We start from the raw sequence: 20,359 nt of genomic DNA on the forward strand, positions 1-20,359 counted from the left end.
AGCTAATCTTTATCATGGAGACTAAGGATTTGGAGGAAAAAAAATCTCCTCTGCATTTCGATTTCAGCTGTTAAGACTTTTCCTCATTGAAGTAGCCTGTCTTCCCTATGTCATCTCTATGATTTTTCCTTAAACCTCAGCTTTGCCCTGCCTAGGCAGTATGGGCTAAGTTTGACTATCTTGGCTCAAACATCTTTTGTTCAGGCTTGTCCATGTAACAGAAATAGAAGTGTGAGAGCCATTCATTTAGCCTCTCATGGATTTTTTTCTGTCCACACAGAGGTGTGTTCCCAGGGGATTCCTTTCGGGACCCAGCAGTCATCCCTAGTGGGAACAGCTGGCTTTAGTAGGAAATCCTGACATAGCAAATGGGAAGCAGCTGGGAAGATTTTAGAGCTAGAGTTTGGAGTCCATGGATATAGTTTGAGTTCTGTTCATAACTTACTGACTGTGTGGTCTTGAGAAAGTCTCTGAATGTTCAGAGCTCAGTCTCCTTGTATCTAAAACAGGATTCTCATCGCAGGTTTTTGTGAGATTAAAGAGAAGACAAATATCCTTTCATGATAAAGCCATTCAACAAACTAGGAATAGAGGGGGGCTCTCTCAACCTGATAAAGGTCATATATAAAAAACTCACAGCTAACAGAAAACTTAATGGTACAAGAATGAATGTACCCCTCTCCCAGAAAGATCAGGAATGAGACAAGGACGTCTACTCTTGCCTCTTCTATTTAATGTTATGTGGGTGTGTTAGAGGAATTAGACAAGAAAAAGAGACAGATTGGAAAGGAAGAAGTAAAACTATCTCTATTTGCAGATGACATGATCCTGTATATTGCAAATCCTAAGAATACACTAAGAACTGTTAGAACCAATAAATGGGTTCAGCAAGATTGCAGGGTATAAGATCAATATAAGTTAATCGTATTTTTATACACTGTCAATGAACAATCCAATACTGAAATTAAGAAAACAATTTTATTTATGATAGCATCAAAAAGAAATACTTAAAAATAAATTTAACACAAGAAGTATAAAACCTATACTCTGAAAATTACAAAACATCATTGAAAGAAATCAACAGACCTAAATAAATGGCAAGACATCCTATGTTCATGGATTGGAAGATGTATTATTGTTAAGATGGTAATACTCCCCAAACTGATCTACAGATTCAATGCAGTCGCTATCAAAATTTCAACTTTTTTTTGGAAGAAATAGACAAATTGATCCTAAAATTTATATCAAAATGCAAAAGACTCAAAAAAGCCAAAATGATCTTAAAAATGAAAGTTGAAGTTGGAATACTCAGACTTCCCAATTTTATTTTTTATTTTTTGACTTAAAAAAAATTTCTTATTAGGCTTCGTGTGGTGTGGCTCATGCCTATAGTCCCAGCACTGTGGGAGGCCTAGGCGAGTGGATTGCCTGAGCTCGGAGGTTCGAGACCAGTGTGATCAGGAGTGAGCCAGAGTGAAATCCCGTCTCTACTAACATCAAAAAAAGCCGGATGTTGTGGCGGGTGTCTGTAATCTCAGCTACTGGGGAGGCAAAGGGAAAGAGAATTGCCAAAGGAAGAACAGAAAAAGAAAAGAAAAGAAAAGAAAATAAACAACAACAACAACAAAAAAAAACCTTCAAATGAAGAAGAATGAACAAGCAAGCTGAAATTGAAAGCAAATAAATAAATAAATAATTTTCTGATTAATATGAAGATACGAGCAATTAAGTTACCATGTTTGCATTTGTTAGGTAGAGACCCTGTTGTAGTTGTGTCCCACACCCAGGAGGTGTTCCATATACCCTCACATTGTGCCCAATCCCTTCCCTCTTCCTCTTTCCCCCCGTCTCATATTAAATGATGAAGTATATTAGATTGTCTAGTGGCTTGATATTAGTATTGAGTACATTTGGCCCTTGATTTTCCATTCTTGTGATACTTTACTAAGAAGAATGTATTTCAGCTCCATCCAGGTTAATACAAAAGATGTAGTCTCCATCTTCTTTACGGCTGAATAGTATTCCATGGCATACATATACCATGGTTTATTAATTCATTCTTGGGTTAATGGGCATTTAGGTTGTTTCTACATCTTGGTAATTACAAATCGAGCTGTGATAAACAATCTAGTGCAGATGTCCTTACGATAAAATGATTTTTTTTTTCTTCTGGATAGATGCCTAGTAATGGGATTGTGGGATCAAATGAAAGGTCTATTTTGCGTTCTTTGAGGATTCTCCATACTTCTTTCCAAAGAGGCTATATTAGTTTGCAGTCCCACCAACAGTGTAAAAGTGTTCCCTTCTCTCCGCATCCACGCCAGCATCTGCAGCTTTGAGACTTTGTGATGTGGGCCATTCTGACTGGGGTTAGGTAATATCTCAGGATGATTTCAATTTGCATTTCTCTGATGATTAGGGGCGATGAGCATTTTTCATATGTTTGTTAGCCATTTGTCTGTCTTCAGAGAAGATTCTGTTCATGTCTTTTGCCCAGTGATAGATGGGATCGTTTGCTCTTTTTTTGTTGATTAATTTGAGTTCTCTATAGATTCTGGTTATCAACCCTTTGTCAGATTCATAACATGCAAATAAATATTTTTTCCCATTATGAAGGTTGTATATTTGCTTTAATTGTTGTGTTCTTCCCTGCGCTGAAGCTTTTTCGCTTAAGGAAGTCCCATTTATTTATTTTTTGTTATTGTTGCAATTGCAATAATTGTTATTGTTACAATTGGAACAATTTTATGAAAAAGACTGAAGTCTTCATAAAATCTTTCCCCAGACTTCCCAATTTTTAAATGTACTACAAAGCTACAGCAATGAAGACAATGTAATATTTGTATAAGTATAGACCAACAGAATAGAATTGAGAATACAAAATAAACCTTCGTATTTATGATCAGTTAATTTTTGACAAGAGTATCAAGATAATTCAATGGAGAAAGAATAGTCTTTCAACAAATGGTTCTGTGACAGTGGGATATCCACATACAAAAGGATGAAGCCATTTATACCATACACGCAAATCAACTCTAAATGGAAGAGTTAACATTACAAAACTCTAAGGAAAAAGAATAGGAGTAAATTTTCATGATCTTGGGTTAGGCAAAGCCTTCTTAGATATGACACCAAAAGTACAGGCAACAGAAGAAAAAAATAGATAAATTGAACATTATTCAAATTAAAAACTTGTCTGCTTCAGAAAAGTGGAAAGACAAGCCACAGAGGGAGAAAATATTTTCTAATCAGATATCTGATAAGGGACTCAATGCAAAATATATAAGGAACTCTTAAATTAGTACTAAAAAGACAAATAACTCAATTAAAAAGTGGGCCAAGGATCTGAATAGACATTTCTACAAAGAAGATAAACAATAAGCACGTGAAAAGATGCTGAAAATCATTAGTCTTTAAAGAAATGCCAATTAAAAACCACAATGGGGGGCGGCACCTGTGGCTTAAAGGGGTGGGGCGCAGGCCCCATGTGCCAGAGGTGGTGGGTTCAAACCCAGCCCTGGCCAAAAACTGCAAAAAAAAAAGTGAGAAGAGGAGGGATGGCGGGGGATGGATGACAGGAGGTTGCTTGGTGGGTACAATGTACATTGTCACAGGGATGCACCGAGGCCCCTGACTTCACCACAATGCAATGTATCAATGTAACAGCACTGCACTTACAGCACCATGAATATGTATAAATAAAAAATAAATGGGAAAAATGTAAAAAGATAAGATTAAAAAAAAAACCCACCACAATGGGATACCATACCACACTGGCAAGGATGTGTAAAAAAAAAAAAAAATGGATAATAGCAAGTGTTGGTGAAGATGTGGAGGAACTAGAACCCTCATATGTTGCTCGTGGAACATAGATTGGTGCACCTGCTTTGGAAAACAGTCTACCCTGTTTCCCCAAAAATAAGACATCCTCCGAAAATAAGACCTACTTACAGGAACAATAAGACGTCCCCTGAAAATAAGACCTAGCGCATCTTTGGGAGCACACCTGAAAATAAGACACTGTCTTAAAATAAGACACTGTCTTATTTTCGGGGAAACAGGGTAGTTTCTCAGAAGTTTAAGCATGGAGTTATGCTATGGCCTAGCAATTCCATTCCTAGGTGTTATGCCCGAGAAGAATGAAAACTTGTCCAGATAAACTTGTACGTGAATGTTCATAAACAGCCAAAAGGTGGTAGCAAACCCTACTGTCGATCAGCTGATTAATGGCTAAATAAAATGTGCTATATCCATATAGTGGAATATTATTTGGTCATTAGGAGTATTGATACATGTGACAGTGTGCACAATCCTTGAAACATTATGCTAAGTATAAGAAGTCCATCACACAAAAGCCATATGTTGTATGACTCCATTTATATGGAATGCCCAGACTCAGGAAATCTATAGAGATAGAAAACAGATTAGTTAGGCTGGGTGTGGTGGCTCACGCCTGTAATCCCAGTACTCTGGGAGGCTGAGGCGGGTAGATTGCCTGAGCTGACGGGTTGGAGACCAGCCTGAGCTAGAGCAAGACCCCCATCTCTAAAAATAGCCAGGCATTGTTGTGGGCACCTTTAGTCCCAGCTACTTGGAAGGCTGAGGCAAGAGAATCGCTTGAGCCCAGGAGTTTGAGGTTGCTGTGAGCTATGATATCACAGCACTCTACTGAGGGTAACAAAGTGAGACTTTGTCTCCAAAAAAAAAAGAAAGAAAGAAAGAAAAAGAAAACAGATTAATCTTTGCCTAGGAATAAGGGTTAGAGAAAGACAACAAGGGCAGGGAGGGTTGGGGGAAATGGGGGAATGATTGCTATTGCTAAAAGGTAAGAAGTTTCTTTTTGGGATAATGAAAATACTCTAAAATTGATTGTGGTGATGGTCACATAACCTTGAGAATATACTAAGAAATCCTAAAAACCATTGAATTGTACATTTTAAATGAATGGATTGTATGGCATGTGAATTATATCTCAATAAAATTGTTAAAGAAAAGCAAAGGCAAAATGCCTAACACATAAATATTATATCACCAAGGGGCCCAGTCGGTGGTGGGTGTCAGAGCCTGGTGCTGAGGGCCAACGTCTGCTTCAGGCCTAGGAGATGTAGCACCTGGGTCCCTAAATAATTTCCTAGGTTCATGAAAATGTTTGAATTTCCTTTGAAATGAGAAGAAAAAAAAATAAACTTTCAGGTGAAGAAAATGTTTAATACTCAACGCATTTGTCTTTGCACGAGTGTGGTTGTAAAACAATTTTTACAATAAAATAAAAGTTAAAAAAAATAAAGTTAAAATAAAAGTTTAAAATTTTAAAATTTATTTAGGAAGGGCCCACGAAGGCAAAAGTGCAGAATGTCCAGCAATCTGTGGCCCTGGGTGCTGGTCTGAATTCGGCCATTACATTTCTCCCCTCTAGTTTTTGACCAAACAATACAACATTCAAGGGGCCCTCTCACAGAAGAACTTAGGAAGCTCTAAGCAGACATTAAGAATGCTGGAAGCTTCAGATCTTTTTGATCCTTCAACACACACTGGTTCCATTTTGACCCAATCTCTGAGATCAGCTGTAAAATCCTTACACCAGGGGTTGCAAAGTGATCCAGGCTAGTGTCTCAGGGGCCATCTGGGTGGTGTAAGTGAGGTTAGGGTAAAGCTACAGGGAATGGTGGGGACTATGGCAAAGCACAGAGCTTGCACATGCCTTACCCACAGGGAGTACATCTGCCTGCTCCCACTTGATTGTTCCTTTGTGAGATTGTGGGCTTACATGGCCAGATCTCCTGTCTTACAAGAGAAAACCAGAAATGTGGATTTGTAGCCAATACTTTTCCTGTTTTTTTGGTCCTATGTGGGTCAAACGATATGTGTTCCTGAGCAGGGATCCACTGTGTGCTCTCCTCTGTTTGTGAGGAAGGGTCTAGACCTCAGGGATCCTCAAACTACGGCCTGTGGGCCACATGCGGAGGTGTGATTGTATTTGTTCCCGTTTTGTTTTTTTACTTCAAAATAAGATATGTGCAGTGTGCATAGGAATTTGTTCATAGTTTTTTATTTTAAACTATAGTCCGGCCCTTCAACGGTTTGAGGGACAGTGAACTGGCCCCTTGTTTAAAAAGTTTGAGGACACCTGGAGAGGCTGGGCCAGGCCTTGCTCATCACTGCATCCTTGGTGGCCAGCACTGTGCCCATGGCATCCAGGTGGCCCGGGAGGAAAGACTGAGGAGTTGATGCTTCTTATGGGCCAAAGGTTTTGGTGGAAAGCATTCATTCACTCATTTGTTCATATATTCTTTCAACAAATATTTATTAAGCACTCAGTATGTATCAGGCTTTGTTCTAGGTGCTAGGGATTCAGTGAGAAGGGAGCTCGGGGAGTGTCAGTGTGTAGAATTTTAATTAGATTAAAGGCCTCTCTGAGAAAATCACATTTGAGGAAAGTAGTGAAGGAGGGGTAAGCCATCGGGGGAAAGATTCTCTGGGTGCAAGAGGCAGCAAGTGCAAAGGCCCTGAGGAAGGAGAATGCCTGGTGTGTTCCAATCCGGCTGGAGTGGAGAGAGTGAGGGGGAAGGGAGTAGGGGAAGAGGTCAAGGTGGTAAGGGGGGCAGATCACATAAGGTCTTGCAGGCCACAGTGAGGACTTAGGAATCACAGGGAGTTCTGAGCAAAGAAGGGACACAATCTCTCTTAGGTTAGAGCAGGATCCTTCTGGTCACTGGGAGGATGGGGCAGAAACAGGGAGACCAGTGCAGAGGCTACTGCAATAGTCCAAGTGAGAGCTGATGGCAGCTGGGCCCAGAAGAGGTGGTGAGAAGTAGTTGGATCCTAGATGTGTTGGGAAACTAGAGCCATGTGTCAGATAGGAATGACTGCACGGTTTTGGCCTGAGTGCCTGGGTGGATGCAGGTACCACCTACTGAGCTGGGACGTCTTGAAGACACAGCCCATGCCTGAAAGGAGAATAGGCAGAAGGGAAAAAAACAAACTTGTAGGGAAGAAGGTGTTTAATACTTAGTGTTAATTCTGTACATTGATCTTTTTACCAATGTGGTTATAAAATATAATTTTTAATATAGTTTTTGGTTTTTATTTAGGAAGGGGCACATGAAGGCAAAAGCACCCAAGGCCCTGGGTGCTGGTCTGAATATGGCTCTTACATTTCTCCCCTCCAGCTTTTGAGGAAACAACATTAAAGGAAATGTAAATAACATTAAAGGAAATTTAAAACAATTCATTCAAAATCCATCCACTCCGGCACACTACTTCTTTTCTCTTTTTTAAAATCATCCCTTTCAGTTCTTGGGGGTCAGCAAACATCTCTTTCAGAGGGTTATAATCTTGGTACTACTAACTTGTAGCCAAGAGTCACAGGTGATGGGGATTGGGTGCCCCACCGGAGAAGGCCAAGTCCTAACAGGGGGAGCATGTTCTGGGCAGGGGAACAGCATGTGCAAAGCCTCATGGCGAAGGGAGCCGGGGAGCACGGGAACCAGGGACAGAGGAGAGCAGGACGGGTGTTTGGGTGAAGGCTGTGGGAGGCCAATCCTGGGGCACTTGTGAAAATTAGGACTTTTTGTTTTGGGAGATGTCTTCAAGCGTTTCTAGCAGGGGCAGGCTGTGAGCGAGTGTGTGTGTGTGCGCGCGCATGCACACGTGTTTGACCTGACCAGAGCTGTGTGTTTTGAAAATATCCATTTGGCCACAGCGTGGAGAGTGGATGGGACAGAGGCCAGGGTGCAGGCCTGAGGAGGCCAGTTGGGTGAGGCCTGGCCTGTGTGCATGTGGCACAGGAAGGGACCAGGGGTGGGAATGGCAGGACTGGCCAGGTTGGATTGGGAGAGAGGGCACTGGCAGGTTCCTGGGACATGGGGTTTCTAGGAATAAGGGTAAGAGAAAGACAACAACAAGGGTTGGGTCAGACGTGCTTGTTTGCTCCAGAGCTCATGGGAAGGGGGCAGGCAATGTCCTGAAGCCATATGTCCTTCTGAATTCTGAAAACCCTTCTTTTCTTTTCAAAGGTGAAAAATGTCGCAGCTTCATTGACCTGGCCCCAGCCTCAGAGAAAGGTGAGTGTGGTCCGGCTCTGGTGTGACAGCCCCACTTTCTCTGGGGACATCCTCCCTGCCCTAATGACCTCTCACGCCTCTGACAGTTTCTCCTTCAGCATCCCTGGGTGATGGGGCCCCAGAAGCCAGACATCCTGTTGCAAAGCCCTGAGTTTCTTGAATATTCAGTGGAATAGGAGAGGCTGGGGAGAAGGACCGGCTGCCTCCCCCCTGGGGCAGTCCTGGGAGTCGTTACCATCTATTCTGTCCAGTGCACCTGCGACTTTTGGGGAGGGATGATGGGTGTGTAGAAGTTGAGCTCAGGAATGCCCAGTGGTGTGGGTTTGCCTCTCACTATAGGATTTAACCTTGGGGAAAAGAAGCCAGGTGTCTGGGCTCTGCTGTCTCACAGGTGTGGGGAGGGCTGGTCTGGTTGGATGGGGCCATCCAGAGAGGTCTCACTGGCGTGCAGGGCCCCACAGCAGTGCTGAGAGCTGCATGAGGCAGCAGGGGATGATGAGGAGCAGGCCAGCGCTCCAGCGGGGAGACCAGTCAGAATTAGGTTTAGCTGCAGGTAACAAGGACCCCAAAGGACTGGCTTCGGGGAAGTTTATTTATATCTCCTATAAAAGTTTGAAAGTAGGCTAGGTACGGTGGCTCACACCTATAATCCTAGCACTCTGGAAGGCTTAGGTGGGAGGATCACTTGAGGCCAGGAGTTTAAGACTAGTGTGGGAAAGAGTGAGACCCCATCTCTACTAAAAATACAAAAATTAGCTGGGTGTCGTGGTGGGCACCTGTGGTCCCAGCTACTTGGGAGGCTGAGGTAAGAGGATCGGTTGAGCCCAGGAGTCTGAGGTTGTAGTGAGCTATCATGATGCCATGGCACTCTAGCTGGGGTGACAGAGGGAGACCCTGTCTCAAAAGAAAGAAAGAAAAGAAAGAAGAAAGAGAGCAGGGGAGGAGGAGAGGAGGGAGAGAGGGAGGGAGGGAGGGAGGGAGGGAGGAAGGATCGATCAATCCAGGGAGGCTCTGTTCCATGAAGTCCTCAGGATCCAGGCCCCTGCTACCCTCTCCATCATCCCATGGCCTTGGTCTTCATGTTCTGAGATGCCTGCTAGAGCTCCAGCTATCACATCTGTATTTCAGGAAACAGGATAGAGGAAGAGCAAAGAAGAAAGGACAAAGATCTTAGTTAACTCTAAGGTTCCCAGACGTTGCCTGCCTGTGTCTCCTTGGCCAGGACTAATAGCATGACTACATTCATCTGTAAGGGAGGCTGGGAATGTGGTCTGTGCCCAGCTAAAAGGGATTTTGTTATTATGGAAGAGCAAGAGAATGGACACTGGAGGATAGCCTGCCACAGGGATAAAGGGGAGGAGGGCCACCTCCCCACCTACCTACCCCCTGCCACCCAGGAGAAAGGCTGCCAAGTCAGAGAGAAACAGGTGTATGGGTTTCTTCCAACAGCCCGGAGATCAGGGGAGTGACTTGGAGTGACAGGAGGGGAAACAGAGGCAGAAGTCTAGTCATGTAACTTGTCCAACATCTAACATGGAAAGTATGGGGTGGTTGGCTCCTGGGTCCAGGGTGCATGGCCACCCATGCCACCTGCTGGTGGGGCAGAGCCTGTGCTCTCACCCTTCTCCCCCCACCCCTCAAGTCCTCAAAGGCAGAAGAGGCAAGGGCCCACGTGTCATTGAGGCTGGTGACATTCTTGTGGATGCTGTCTTCCCCAACTTCAGCCAAGAGGCAGCTGGCAAGACTAAGGGGAAAGTGACAGGGAACTCACTGGGCCTTGGGCCCCCAGAGAGAGGAAAGGACCCCCCTGAGCAAGCTCTTGGCATTAGGGGCTGCCTCCTCGGTTTCCTCGATTTCCCCATGTGGCTGTGTCTCGTTTAGTTACATGTGGACATCTCTGAAGCATTCAACTGTGCAACTGGGGCCACAGCTTCCAAATTGAGCTGTCCAGGAAACACTGCTGCTGATATTACCAATGAATGGCTGGTATTTATTGAACAGTTACTGTGTGCTGGACCCAATGCCACTCATTTGCAGCCCCACAAGGAAGGGGCTGGCATTCTCACTCCCACTTGGCATGTGAGGAATCTGAGTCTTACTGAGATTAAGTTACTTAAGCCTCACATCTCCTAAAGGCAGAACCAGGCTTAATGCAGACCCACGTGGCCCCCTAGCGTGCACGTCCCATAGTCCCTTAGGCCTGGAAGCTCCTGGGTCAACTCTGCTCCAAATTTGGATTCCAAGAAACAGGGCCTGTGTGTGTGTGTACATGTTTGTGTATCCCTTGTTGAGGGCCAGTGTGTGCATGAGCAGGTGGTCATGTGTGTGCATGAACTGTGTGAGCGTGGCAGGAAAGCGTGTGCACACTTGTGCACATGTAAGAACATAGGTGTCTTGTCCCTCTGTGTACATGCACAGATGTGTTCAAGTGGGAGCAAGTGTGGGTGTGTGGCCATGTGGTGCTGTGTGGATGGGTGTACATGTGTGTGCATGTATGTGTGTGTGCCCACTTACAATGACAGGGAGGGGGAGCTGGTGTGCTCCCCCCAGGAGGTATCAGACCTTTATTCCTGCTTCTTTTATGAGGACCCAGTGCCCAGAGAACTTGTATCTTTGTATTTTACTGGTCTTGTGATTTCACTTTGGGACTTGGCAGGCACCCTGAGACCCTTCTGGCTGTGTGTATAAAAATGTTTTCAGAGGGTCTGGGTGGGTTAGCTTTGCCACCAAGATGTTGAGCGATTTTCACGTACTCTCTGCTTCTCAAATGCTTCTCAGACGCTCTTGTTTGGGTTGGCAGGGTTTGGTCCGGGGCAGCCCACATGGCCTCTTCATGAGCCTCCCAGCCTGGCCCTGCCAGCATGCACCAGCAGGCATGGGGCGCTGTCGGATCCGTGTGCTCGCTGACTCCTCACCGTATGTGGAGTCTCCATTTCACAGAAAAGGAACCTGTGGGCAGGGACATGGAGTGACTTGTTTTGAGCCATGCCAGGAGCCTGGGGGTGGGCGTTGGCACCCAGGTGCGTTCCCACTCAAAGAATGCTCTTCCCCCAGCTTTGGCCCCTGTAGTAGCTCACCCTGTCACTTCCCTCCTGGTGTCTTTCTGGTCTGCCAAATATGACAATAATTATGACACCAACACTAACTGGCCTTCACACAGTGCATACCGTGTGCCAGGCACTACCCTGAGAACTTTACACACATTGGCTCATATAATCCCTGCTTTACAGATGAGGAAACTGAGGCACAGAGCATTCACAGAGCAGCCAGGAAGCAGGGGAGCTGAGATTTGAACCTGAGCAGTCTGGCTTTTAAATCCCTGGTTCTTTTGCTGAAAAGTGAGGCCTCTGCCCTTCACCCTTACCAACGCCTCTGGGCTGAGTGCAGGCCAGAGCTTCCCTTCCTGTCTGAAGCTCCTCCCACCTTGCAGGATTCCAGGCCTCTCTCCACTATCCTCTTGCCCCTTGCTCACCCACCGTCTTGCCCCTGGCAAATTGTTTGCCCTCAGTGCTTCCTACCGTGGCCTTATGCACTTTGCTTTGTTTGACTGACTATTCTGGTTCTGTATTTCTGTTTTACTGTTGCCTAAGCCACAACCACTTTTATCTGGCTTCTCACATTTTTGTCTCCAGATTCCCTTGGTATCCTAAATGATCTTTTAAAAACATAAATCATATTGTGTGCCTCCTGTCTTTAAAACCTTCCCATCGCTCCCATCCCAGCTAGATGGAAGAGATGCTTAGGACGAAGTCAGGGAGGTGGAAGGGGTGTGGGCCTCCCGTGGGTGCCACCCCCAGGAACCTTCACCTTTTTGGCTACCTGGAAGCCCCTTGAATCCCGTCCTTTGCGTTTTGTGGGAGCTTTATTACGTGGGAAGAGGGGTTGATTACATCACTGGCCATTGGTGATGAACTTAACCTTCAGCCCGTCTCCCCTCTGCGGAGGTTGGGAGTACAAAGGAAAATCCTACCCTTCAATCCTGCCTTGGTCTTTCCTGTGACCAGCCCCACCCTGAAGCCCCCAGGGAACCCCTGCCACCAGCCATCTCATTAGCATACAGAAGACACTCTTACCACTCCAGAGAGTCTAAGGTTTTAGGAGCTGTGTGCCAGGAACCGGGACAGAGACCAAATATGAATTTCTTATCATTTCATAGTAACGAAATTATACACCCTTCTTAGAGAAATCTTAATAGCCCCTCTATGGGTAAACTAGAGATGAAAGTCTTTTGTAAGTCTAGCAGTGGACCTTCAACATTAATAGTTGGATTTATCAGTTCTTGGAAAAAACTGTATACACACATGTATACATAAAAATCATTTTATACATAAAATGGTTGAATATATTTCTATATACCTTATATATAAAATCATGGATTTTTTTTCCGTAAGTACATAGAACTTGTTCTCGTCTTTTGAAACAGCTGTGCGATATTCCATCACATGGAGACAGCTTCTTTAAACAAGGTTTGTAGCTGGCCACTCACACTATGCTCCACTGCACTCCGAGCTTTCTGTCTCACAGCTGAATGACAGTGGCTCGTGCACGTCTCTCTCTTTCCCTCCCAAGCTTGGGCCCTCAGAGGATAGCGGCAGTCTCTAATTTACCTCTGGGCTTCTAGGGCCCAGCCCAGCACCAGAGCACTGCTGGGAGAACAGGTGGTGCCAGAGGAAGAAAAAGAACTGATTATAGATGCCTGAGCAATTTCTGAAAATGAAACATGGGAATGCAGATCAATAGCCAGGTCTCATGTTGTGAACTTGATACTGAACATGCAGAAGAAGAGCTTCTCCTGCTTCCTTGTCTTTCTCCTCAAGGTTCCTCCTTATCTCTTAGGATCTCAGGTACTTGCTCCTTAGGGCCAGAGTCTCCTGCCAGGTAACTGTGACCCAGTGCATATTGGTGTATTGGTCAGTGATAGCTACAATAATGCTGTGTAACGACCATCCCACAACTCAGGGGCATTCAAGCAGTTATTTTATTGCTCACGTGTCTGTGGGTTTTCTTGGGTCTAGCTGATGTATGCTGGGTTGGTTCCATGTATACACTGGGCTTGACCCACTCCACTTGTGTCTGTTCTGGGGGCCGGGGAGAGGGGAAAGTAGGGACTTTGTGGAGCTCTTCTCATGGTAAAGACAGAAACGAAGAGGGGGAGGCTGACTGCATAGCCACAGTTTAAACCTTTGCTTATGTCATCTCTGCTAACATTCCACTGGCTAAAGCCAACTCCAACATCAGTGGAACAAGAAGTACATGGCCCACATGGAGGAACAGGTGGAGTGGGAGTGAATGCTTGCTGGTTGGTAATCTAATCTACCATACCTGAGCCTGCCTCGTGGATGAGAGGCAGTTGGAACTGGCCTGGCTGGATTTCCGGGTTTATGTGTGTGTGAGGCTCATTCATTTGCTTGTCAGGGTCTCTCTGGGCATTGTCAGTACTTTTATTTCTCCCAAAGTGATCTACGTGTCTGTGTGAGCAACAGCCGTTCATTCCCTTACCAAATACCTGTCAAACACCCTGTGGGTGCCAGCCATTTTCACACATGCCTTTTAGTCCAACAATTCCATAAACATTTCCTGAACACCTACTAGGTGGTGGGCCTTGGGTGAGGTGCTGGGGGTGCAAAGATGAATGAGGCAAAGGTACCTGTCTCCAGGGCTAGTTTGCTGGTTAGAGATCTAAGTTAACATTTGCCAGGCATCGTGGAAGGCCTCCAACTGAGGGATGAGAAATCCTCTGAGCCGGAAAAGGTTGGGGAACTCTTTATTCAATATTGGCCAACACAACAAGTCTCACCCCAGATCCGTGGCAGGTCCATGCAGATGTGTTTCCCCACTTTGTTGGGTTTGACCCAAGTTGTTTGCCAAGGTGTGACATGGGAAGGTTCCCAATTCCCGAGGCCCAGGGTGGAGCTTATCCTTATGGGGGGATGGGCTTTCACTGTGAATGAACAAATGAACAAATACAGCCTTTTGAGTCGTGAAAGTGAATCCTACTTACCATCGAGGCTGCCCCAGGCACCATTTGGTTCTTTTGAGTCCTCGTTGGCTAGATCCATCTGCAGCAAACATCCCTGATCAAGTAAACGCATTCATTGAGCATTTGCTATGTGCTGGGTGCATCTTCCAGAAGCTTCCTCTGTGTCTTCGTCCTCTGTCTCCTTTGTGGGCTCATGTTCTTCCACCCACCTTCTAGTTGCCTGTGTTCCTCGCTTCCTTCCCACATTTTCCTAATCTCACTGCACAGGTACTCAGCTTTGGAGGGCAGTTTATCCACACTGTGGTGCAACCACCACCTCTTTGTTAATGATATTTTAAAAGTTATTTTAATTTTAAAGAATCCAAATAGTACATGTATATTCTTTAAAAAGTTAAAGAGCACCAGCCCAAGGCCCTATAGCAAAAAATAACCCCCTCCCCACTCCCTGCTTCCGCACCCCTAAAACCATCTCTCTTACATCCTTTAGCTCGTTCTCCTGTGATTTATCTTCATATTTTTAAAAAACTGCTTATTTTGCTATTCATTGACTATGCACTTTTAAATATTATTTCTCTTACAGTACCTCCAGCATTATTCCCCTCTTTTAATCATCCCAATATAGTCATGTCACAACTTTTGGTTCAGCCAATTGTTTATGTTATTATGATTCATAAATATGATTTACAGCTAAGCCAAGTAATATTCTAAGATTACATTGCTTCTCTGATGTAACTTTGCTCCTTTTAGAGTAAATAATTTCCCGATTTTTGCATTTGTTCAGTGTTTTACTTATCTATCCTATATTCATCTCCAAATTCTTTGCAAATGTGCAAGTAGTCTCTCAATATCTTTAAAGATAACCAGGTATTCCCTCCCTCCCTCCCTTCCCCCTTCCCTCTTCCCTCCCTTGATTCCTCCTTTCCTTCCCTTCCTTCCAAACTTCTCCTATGGAGCCTTTTGACTGCAGTTTGGCCCAGTGATTGTCTAGGGTTGTTATTCTGGAATCCCCCTTTTCTGTTACTTTGAAACTCCCTCTCCTTTCTCTTGTTGGGTCCTCTGCCTCCTGGGTCTCAGGTAGTCATCTTTCTGGCTTACTTCCTCATGTGGTGGGGAACTATCTCCCAATAGCTCCCCCAGCAAGAGACCATGGCTGATTGAGATGTTGCATGCATAATGTCATCTTTACTCCTCTGTCATACTTGAATAAATATTTGGCTGGGTATAAAATTATAGGATGGAAATTTCCATCCATTCCAAAATTTGGGAAGCGTTGGCTACCTCTTTGTCTTCTGGCCTTCCTTGTTGTTAAGTTCAATGACATTGATTCCTTTGTGTGATCTGATGTGTTTCCTCCCTGGAAGTTTGTAACATCTTATTTTCTCTTCTTATTTTTTTATTTTCTATTTTTGTTTTTATTTGCCTTCTTATTTAGTCCTGAGAAATTTACTCAGCTTTTATCCCTCAGCCATTCTGTTTTTAGTTGCTGCAGTAATATTTTTAGTTTTAAGAGCTTTCACTTGTTATTGAATGCTCCTTTTTATATAAAATCTCCTGCCTTTGTTTTATTGACATGATATCTTATATTTCTCTAAGGATGTTAATGTTTTCAAAGTTTTTTTCTGTATCCTTTTTTTCTGTGGTCTTGTTTCTTCCAGATTCTTTTGGCTGTTTTAATATTGCCCTTTGTTTTTCATATTATGTATTTTCCTCAAATATCTGATGTTCATATTTAAGAGTCAGGCATGAATTTGCTATTTTGAGTCTTAAGGTGCAGTTGAGGTAGAAGGATATCGGTCAGTGGGGTTCCCAGACATCAAAGTGATTAAACTGCTCATCCAAAAAGTTCATCTGGTCAGCCAGTACCCACCTGCAGTTTCCCAAAGAGGAATCCTCCCATCTCTAGTTTACTAACTCAGCCACTAGCATTCTGGCCCTCTTTCTTTTTTTTTTGAGACAGAGTCTCACTTTGTCATCTTCAGTAGAGTGCTGTGGCCTCATAGCTCACAGCAACCTCAAACTCTTGGGCTCAAGTGATCCTTTTGCTTCAGCTTCCTGAATAGCTGGGACTACAGGCTCCCACCACAATCCCTGGCTATTTTTAGAGACGGAGTCTCGCTCTTGCTCAGGCTGGTATTGAATTTGTGAGCTCAGGCAATCCACCTGCCTTGGCCTCCCAAGTGCTAGGATTACAGGCGTGAGCCACGGTGCCTGGCCCCAACCACTAGCAATCTGAATCAAATAGGGGAAGGGTGTGGAGTTGGGGGCATCTCAGTGTCTCAGTTGTCCTTCATTCTTTGTTTTCAGTGTGACACTCAGCTGGGCCTGGTGCCTCCATTCCAAGGGTTTTGTGAAGTTTCTTTCCCACCAGGCTCCTCCATGCAGGTTGTGGTCAGCTTTCAGCTTTTTCCTAATCTGCTAAGTCATTAACCACCGATCCACAAACTTCCCGGCTTTTCAAATGTTGTTGCCATCTTTGTTTCTGTTGTTATCTCCTTTCCCACCCTCTTTGTCCTGTGGATTTATTTCTTATTCATCTACTGTAATGACAGTGGCATTGGAAGAGAGCAGAGGTTGAACCTTGATTCAGCCCCCATGTTCAATCCTACTTTTGACTTTCTAGACCCAGATCTCTCCCCTGACTGCTAGACTCTGCTGCCTGCTGGACACCTCCTGGCTCATGCCCCCAGGTCCTGCGAACTCAACTTGTCCACAGCGAAATCACTTAGACTTTTTCCTTTTCTATCCATTGCCTAAGCCAGGAACCAAAACATTGTCTTCAACTCTTCCCTCTCCAAATTCAATTACTTGCCAAGTTCAATTTCTTTTGTCTCCTACATAGCTTTTGCATCTGTGCTCCTCTCTATCTCCACTGCCACTGCCTTAGTCTGTTTCTGATCACTTCTCTCCTGGAATATGGCAATATCCTCTCAGCTGGCCTCTAACACTTCAGCCCGTGTGGCTTAAAATCCATTCTTCGACACCCATCACCACGCAGGATGAGAATGAACAATATATCATTGCTCACAACAACATGGATGCTGGGCAAAAGGACCTGGGGTCAAAAGAATGCATCCTATACGATCCCATTCATATAAAACTGCATGGGAAACCGATCTGTATTGTAGGAGTCAGGATGGCAGTTTCCCTTGCAGGAGGTGGTGTGGCTGAAAGGAACTCCTGGAGGGCTCTGGCTGCTGGTGATGTTCTGTGTCTGATCTGAGTGCTGGTTTCTCATATGACCATCCTATGGAGGTTCACCAAGCTGTATACTTATGATATATATACTTTTCTGTATGTGTTATACTTCATTCAAAAGGAAAGAAAACTATTTCCCCTACTGAATTCCAAATTGTCTTTCTAAAGTGAAAATCTAATTAATATAACAGGCCTCTACTTAAACTCTTCCTGGCTCTTAAACTTACTATGCAGGGCATTTTAGCCTGAGAGTCATGGCCCATCGTGGTCTTTTCTGCCTTTTCCCCTCCTCCTCCCATCTGTGACTTGAATCATGTTCCAGTCCTGTCTACTCACATATGTTTCCCCCAGACTCTCCATCACGTCTCTCGTGCCTCTGTGCCTTGGCACATGTTACTGCCTCCACCTGACATGCCTTTACCACCTCTGCATTGCTTTGCAAACTTCTGTTGACTCTTCAAAACCCAGCTTAGACATGGCCTCTTCTGAGAAGCCATCCTGGACCCCTAGAGACACCTCCCTGCAGTGACTGTCGCACCCATCACACTGTATTGAGGTGACCTCCTCTAGGAGCTGAGGTACTTGTTGAGGACCAGCACTGCATCTTGTTTTCTGTGCCTCCTATGCCCCAGGCTGGGTTGGCACAGAGCAAGAATTTGCTAAAGGTTTGTTGAGTGAAGGGAGGAAGGAATGAACGAACGAACAGGGGCCATGTTATGGCTACTGGAGAGCCCATCTGGATTTAGAAATGCAGATACAACTCCTGATGCTATGATTGCCTCCCACCCTCCTGGGGTGAGCTGTGTTTTAACTTGTCCCTGCTACCTGTCCCTGTTCCCCAGTGAGCTGGGATTTCTGGCAGCCACCAGCCAGCAATTTCTGTGAAACAATCTCCAAAGCTTGTAGGTTTCATTTGTTTAGTATTTCAGGGATGTGTAACAATGTGGTAGGCTCTGCGGCCACGATCCTGAGTCTTGCATGAGTCATTTCTCACTTCAGTTCCTATAATAGTCTCTTGTTGGTCTCCTCAACCTCTCTGTTTTCCGCCTGAAATCGATTTACAATTTTACTGCTCACTTAATTTATTTAGTGCATTTTATTGATTTATGTCATGGAACTAAAATGTGCATAGATCAGAACATGCCGACAGAGAAGGGAGAGGGCAACCGACGTCTGCAGCGGCCCAGACTCTGTCATCAGAGCCCCAAAAGGGTCAGCCTCCTGGCTGTAGCTGGAACGTGCTGTGTGGCCCTTACATCCCTGTACCTGTGTGTGAGTCCTGGATGGGTTTTTCACCGTGGCTGTCCAGGGAACACTCCACTAGCCTTCAGGAGCCAACCAAAAGGTCCTGCCTCTGCAAGGCCCTCCTCTGCCCCTAACCTGTATCAGTTACTCCCACTCTGTGCTCCCAGGTGGCCAGGTGCATACCTGTGGTCCAGAGCCCAGGAAAAGGGGAGCTCTGATTTCTTTCACCCCAGTGAGAAAGAATGTCAAGACACAGAGAGGCAGGAGACTGGCTGAAGTGGTCCATGTGTCCGTTACTCCTGTCACCTGCCATTTCCAGATAATAAGGGAATTGTTAATGCCCACAGCCATCTGGCCTAGGATGGGAATTGCCAACTATCTGAATGGCCATGGTTCATTGTGGAGCTCTGGAATCTTCCCATCATTTCCTGGACATTCTTTTTTTTTTTTTTTATTGTTGGGGATTCATTGAGAGTACAATAAGCCTTCCTGGACATTCTTAATAAACTCATAACAGAGGCCAGCTAACCTGGTGCCAATTAATTCTCAGAGGCGGGGCAAACTTTCAGGAATGGGCTGCGGTGACCTTCATTCACCTTGCTAGCAGTCAGCATCTCTTGATGCCAGGCTATGTGTCAGGAACTGGGGCAGTGAGGAAACCCCTGGCCCCTGCTCTCAACAAGCTCACCTCCTAGTGCAGAGACAAACAAGGGGACAGTAGGCTACAGACCATGAAGGGGGACAGAGGGCTGTGGAGAGAGTGAGGGGCACTGTGGGGAAGGTTCTGGAAGGAAGAGCAGAATCCTTCTTGTACGTATATAAGGGGCATCAGGGAAGTCACTCCTGGTAGAATGAACAGCTTGGGCCCCACAGGTCTCCATGCCGGCACATGACAGGTGCTCAGTGGACATTGCTGATGACTGAATGGTGGGAGAGCTCAGAGAGCTGAAGTGCCTTGCTCAAGGCCACACAGCAGGTTTAGTTCAGAGTCCCCTCCTGAGGTCTTTTAAGCAGTGCCCACCCCCCTTCCAGAGCGCCCCTGCCTGCTTCCCAGCTGCCCTCGAACCAAGTCCGCTTGAGTGTCACACCTGGACCTCCCACCTCCTTAATTCTGAAGTGCTGGTTCTGCTATTTCCTTTTCTAAATTCTGGATTCCTCTAATTATATGCTCTTATTGAAGGTGATTAAATCCCTAAGCCTGGTGGAGGAATGCTCCAGGAGATCACAACATCTAATAATTGCTTTAGTTGCTCTAATTCCAATTATTCAAGATTATCTTTCCAGGTAATTAGGTATCTGGACAGTCTTGCCTGCTCGCTCTCTCACAGAGCATCACATTAACCCCAAACGGTGACCAGCTTTCATGTTTCATAATTGGAAACAGTTTCTCCATGGCGAGAAGACTCTGTTGAGGGTAAATAGCGGTAATTTAAATTTCTAAGTAGCTCTGTGGTCTTATCATACTTTGGTGTGAGAAATAACTGTGCAACTCTGAGGCTTATGATTTGTAGTGATCTATTTGAGTGGCATAGGGTTGTGCAGTGAACATCTTGCACAACTGTACAAGGGGGCCAGGGATACACAGAAGACAACATTCATTGTACAAGCCTAGACTTGTGTCTTCTTGCTAAACCACACTGCTTGTGATGTGCTGGAATTTTTTTATTCATTTATTTTTTATTTTTTTTTGTAGAGACAGAGTCTCACTTTATGGCCCTCGGTAGAGTCCCGTGGCATCACACAGCTCACAGCAACCTCCAACTCCAGGGTCCAGGCGATTCTCTTGCCTCAGCCTCCCGAGTAGCTGGGACTACAGGCACCCGCCACAACGCCTGGCTATTTTTTGGTTGCAGTTCAGCCGAGGCCGGGTTGGAAC

The 20,359-nt window shown here is 45.1% G+C and overlaps 1 protein-coding gene across 2 annotated transcripts in view; it reads left to right on the top strand.

Annotated features, from left to right (window-relative positions):
- Positions 1–20,359, top strand: part of GSG1L (GSG1 like) — a 262,208-nt gene that overhangs the window by 87,251 nt on the left and 154,598 nt on the right. For both annotated transcript variants that reach the window (XM_053557392.1, XM_053557393.1), the window contains exon 2: positions 8,016–8,063. In XM_053557392.1, coding sequence (XP_053413367.1) covers positions 8,016–8,063 — 48 coding nt within the window. The remainder of the gene's footprint in view (positions 1–8,015; positions 8,064–20,359) is intronic.

The sequence above is a fragment of the Nycticebus coucang genome, chromosome 12 (assembly GCF_027406575.1).
Source record: "Nycticebus coucang isolate mNycCou1 chromosome 12, mNycCou1.pri, whole genome shotgun sequence".
Lineage (NCBI taxonomy): Eukaryota > Metazoa > Chordata > Mammalia > Primates > Lorisidae > Nycticebus > Nycticebus coucang.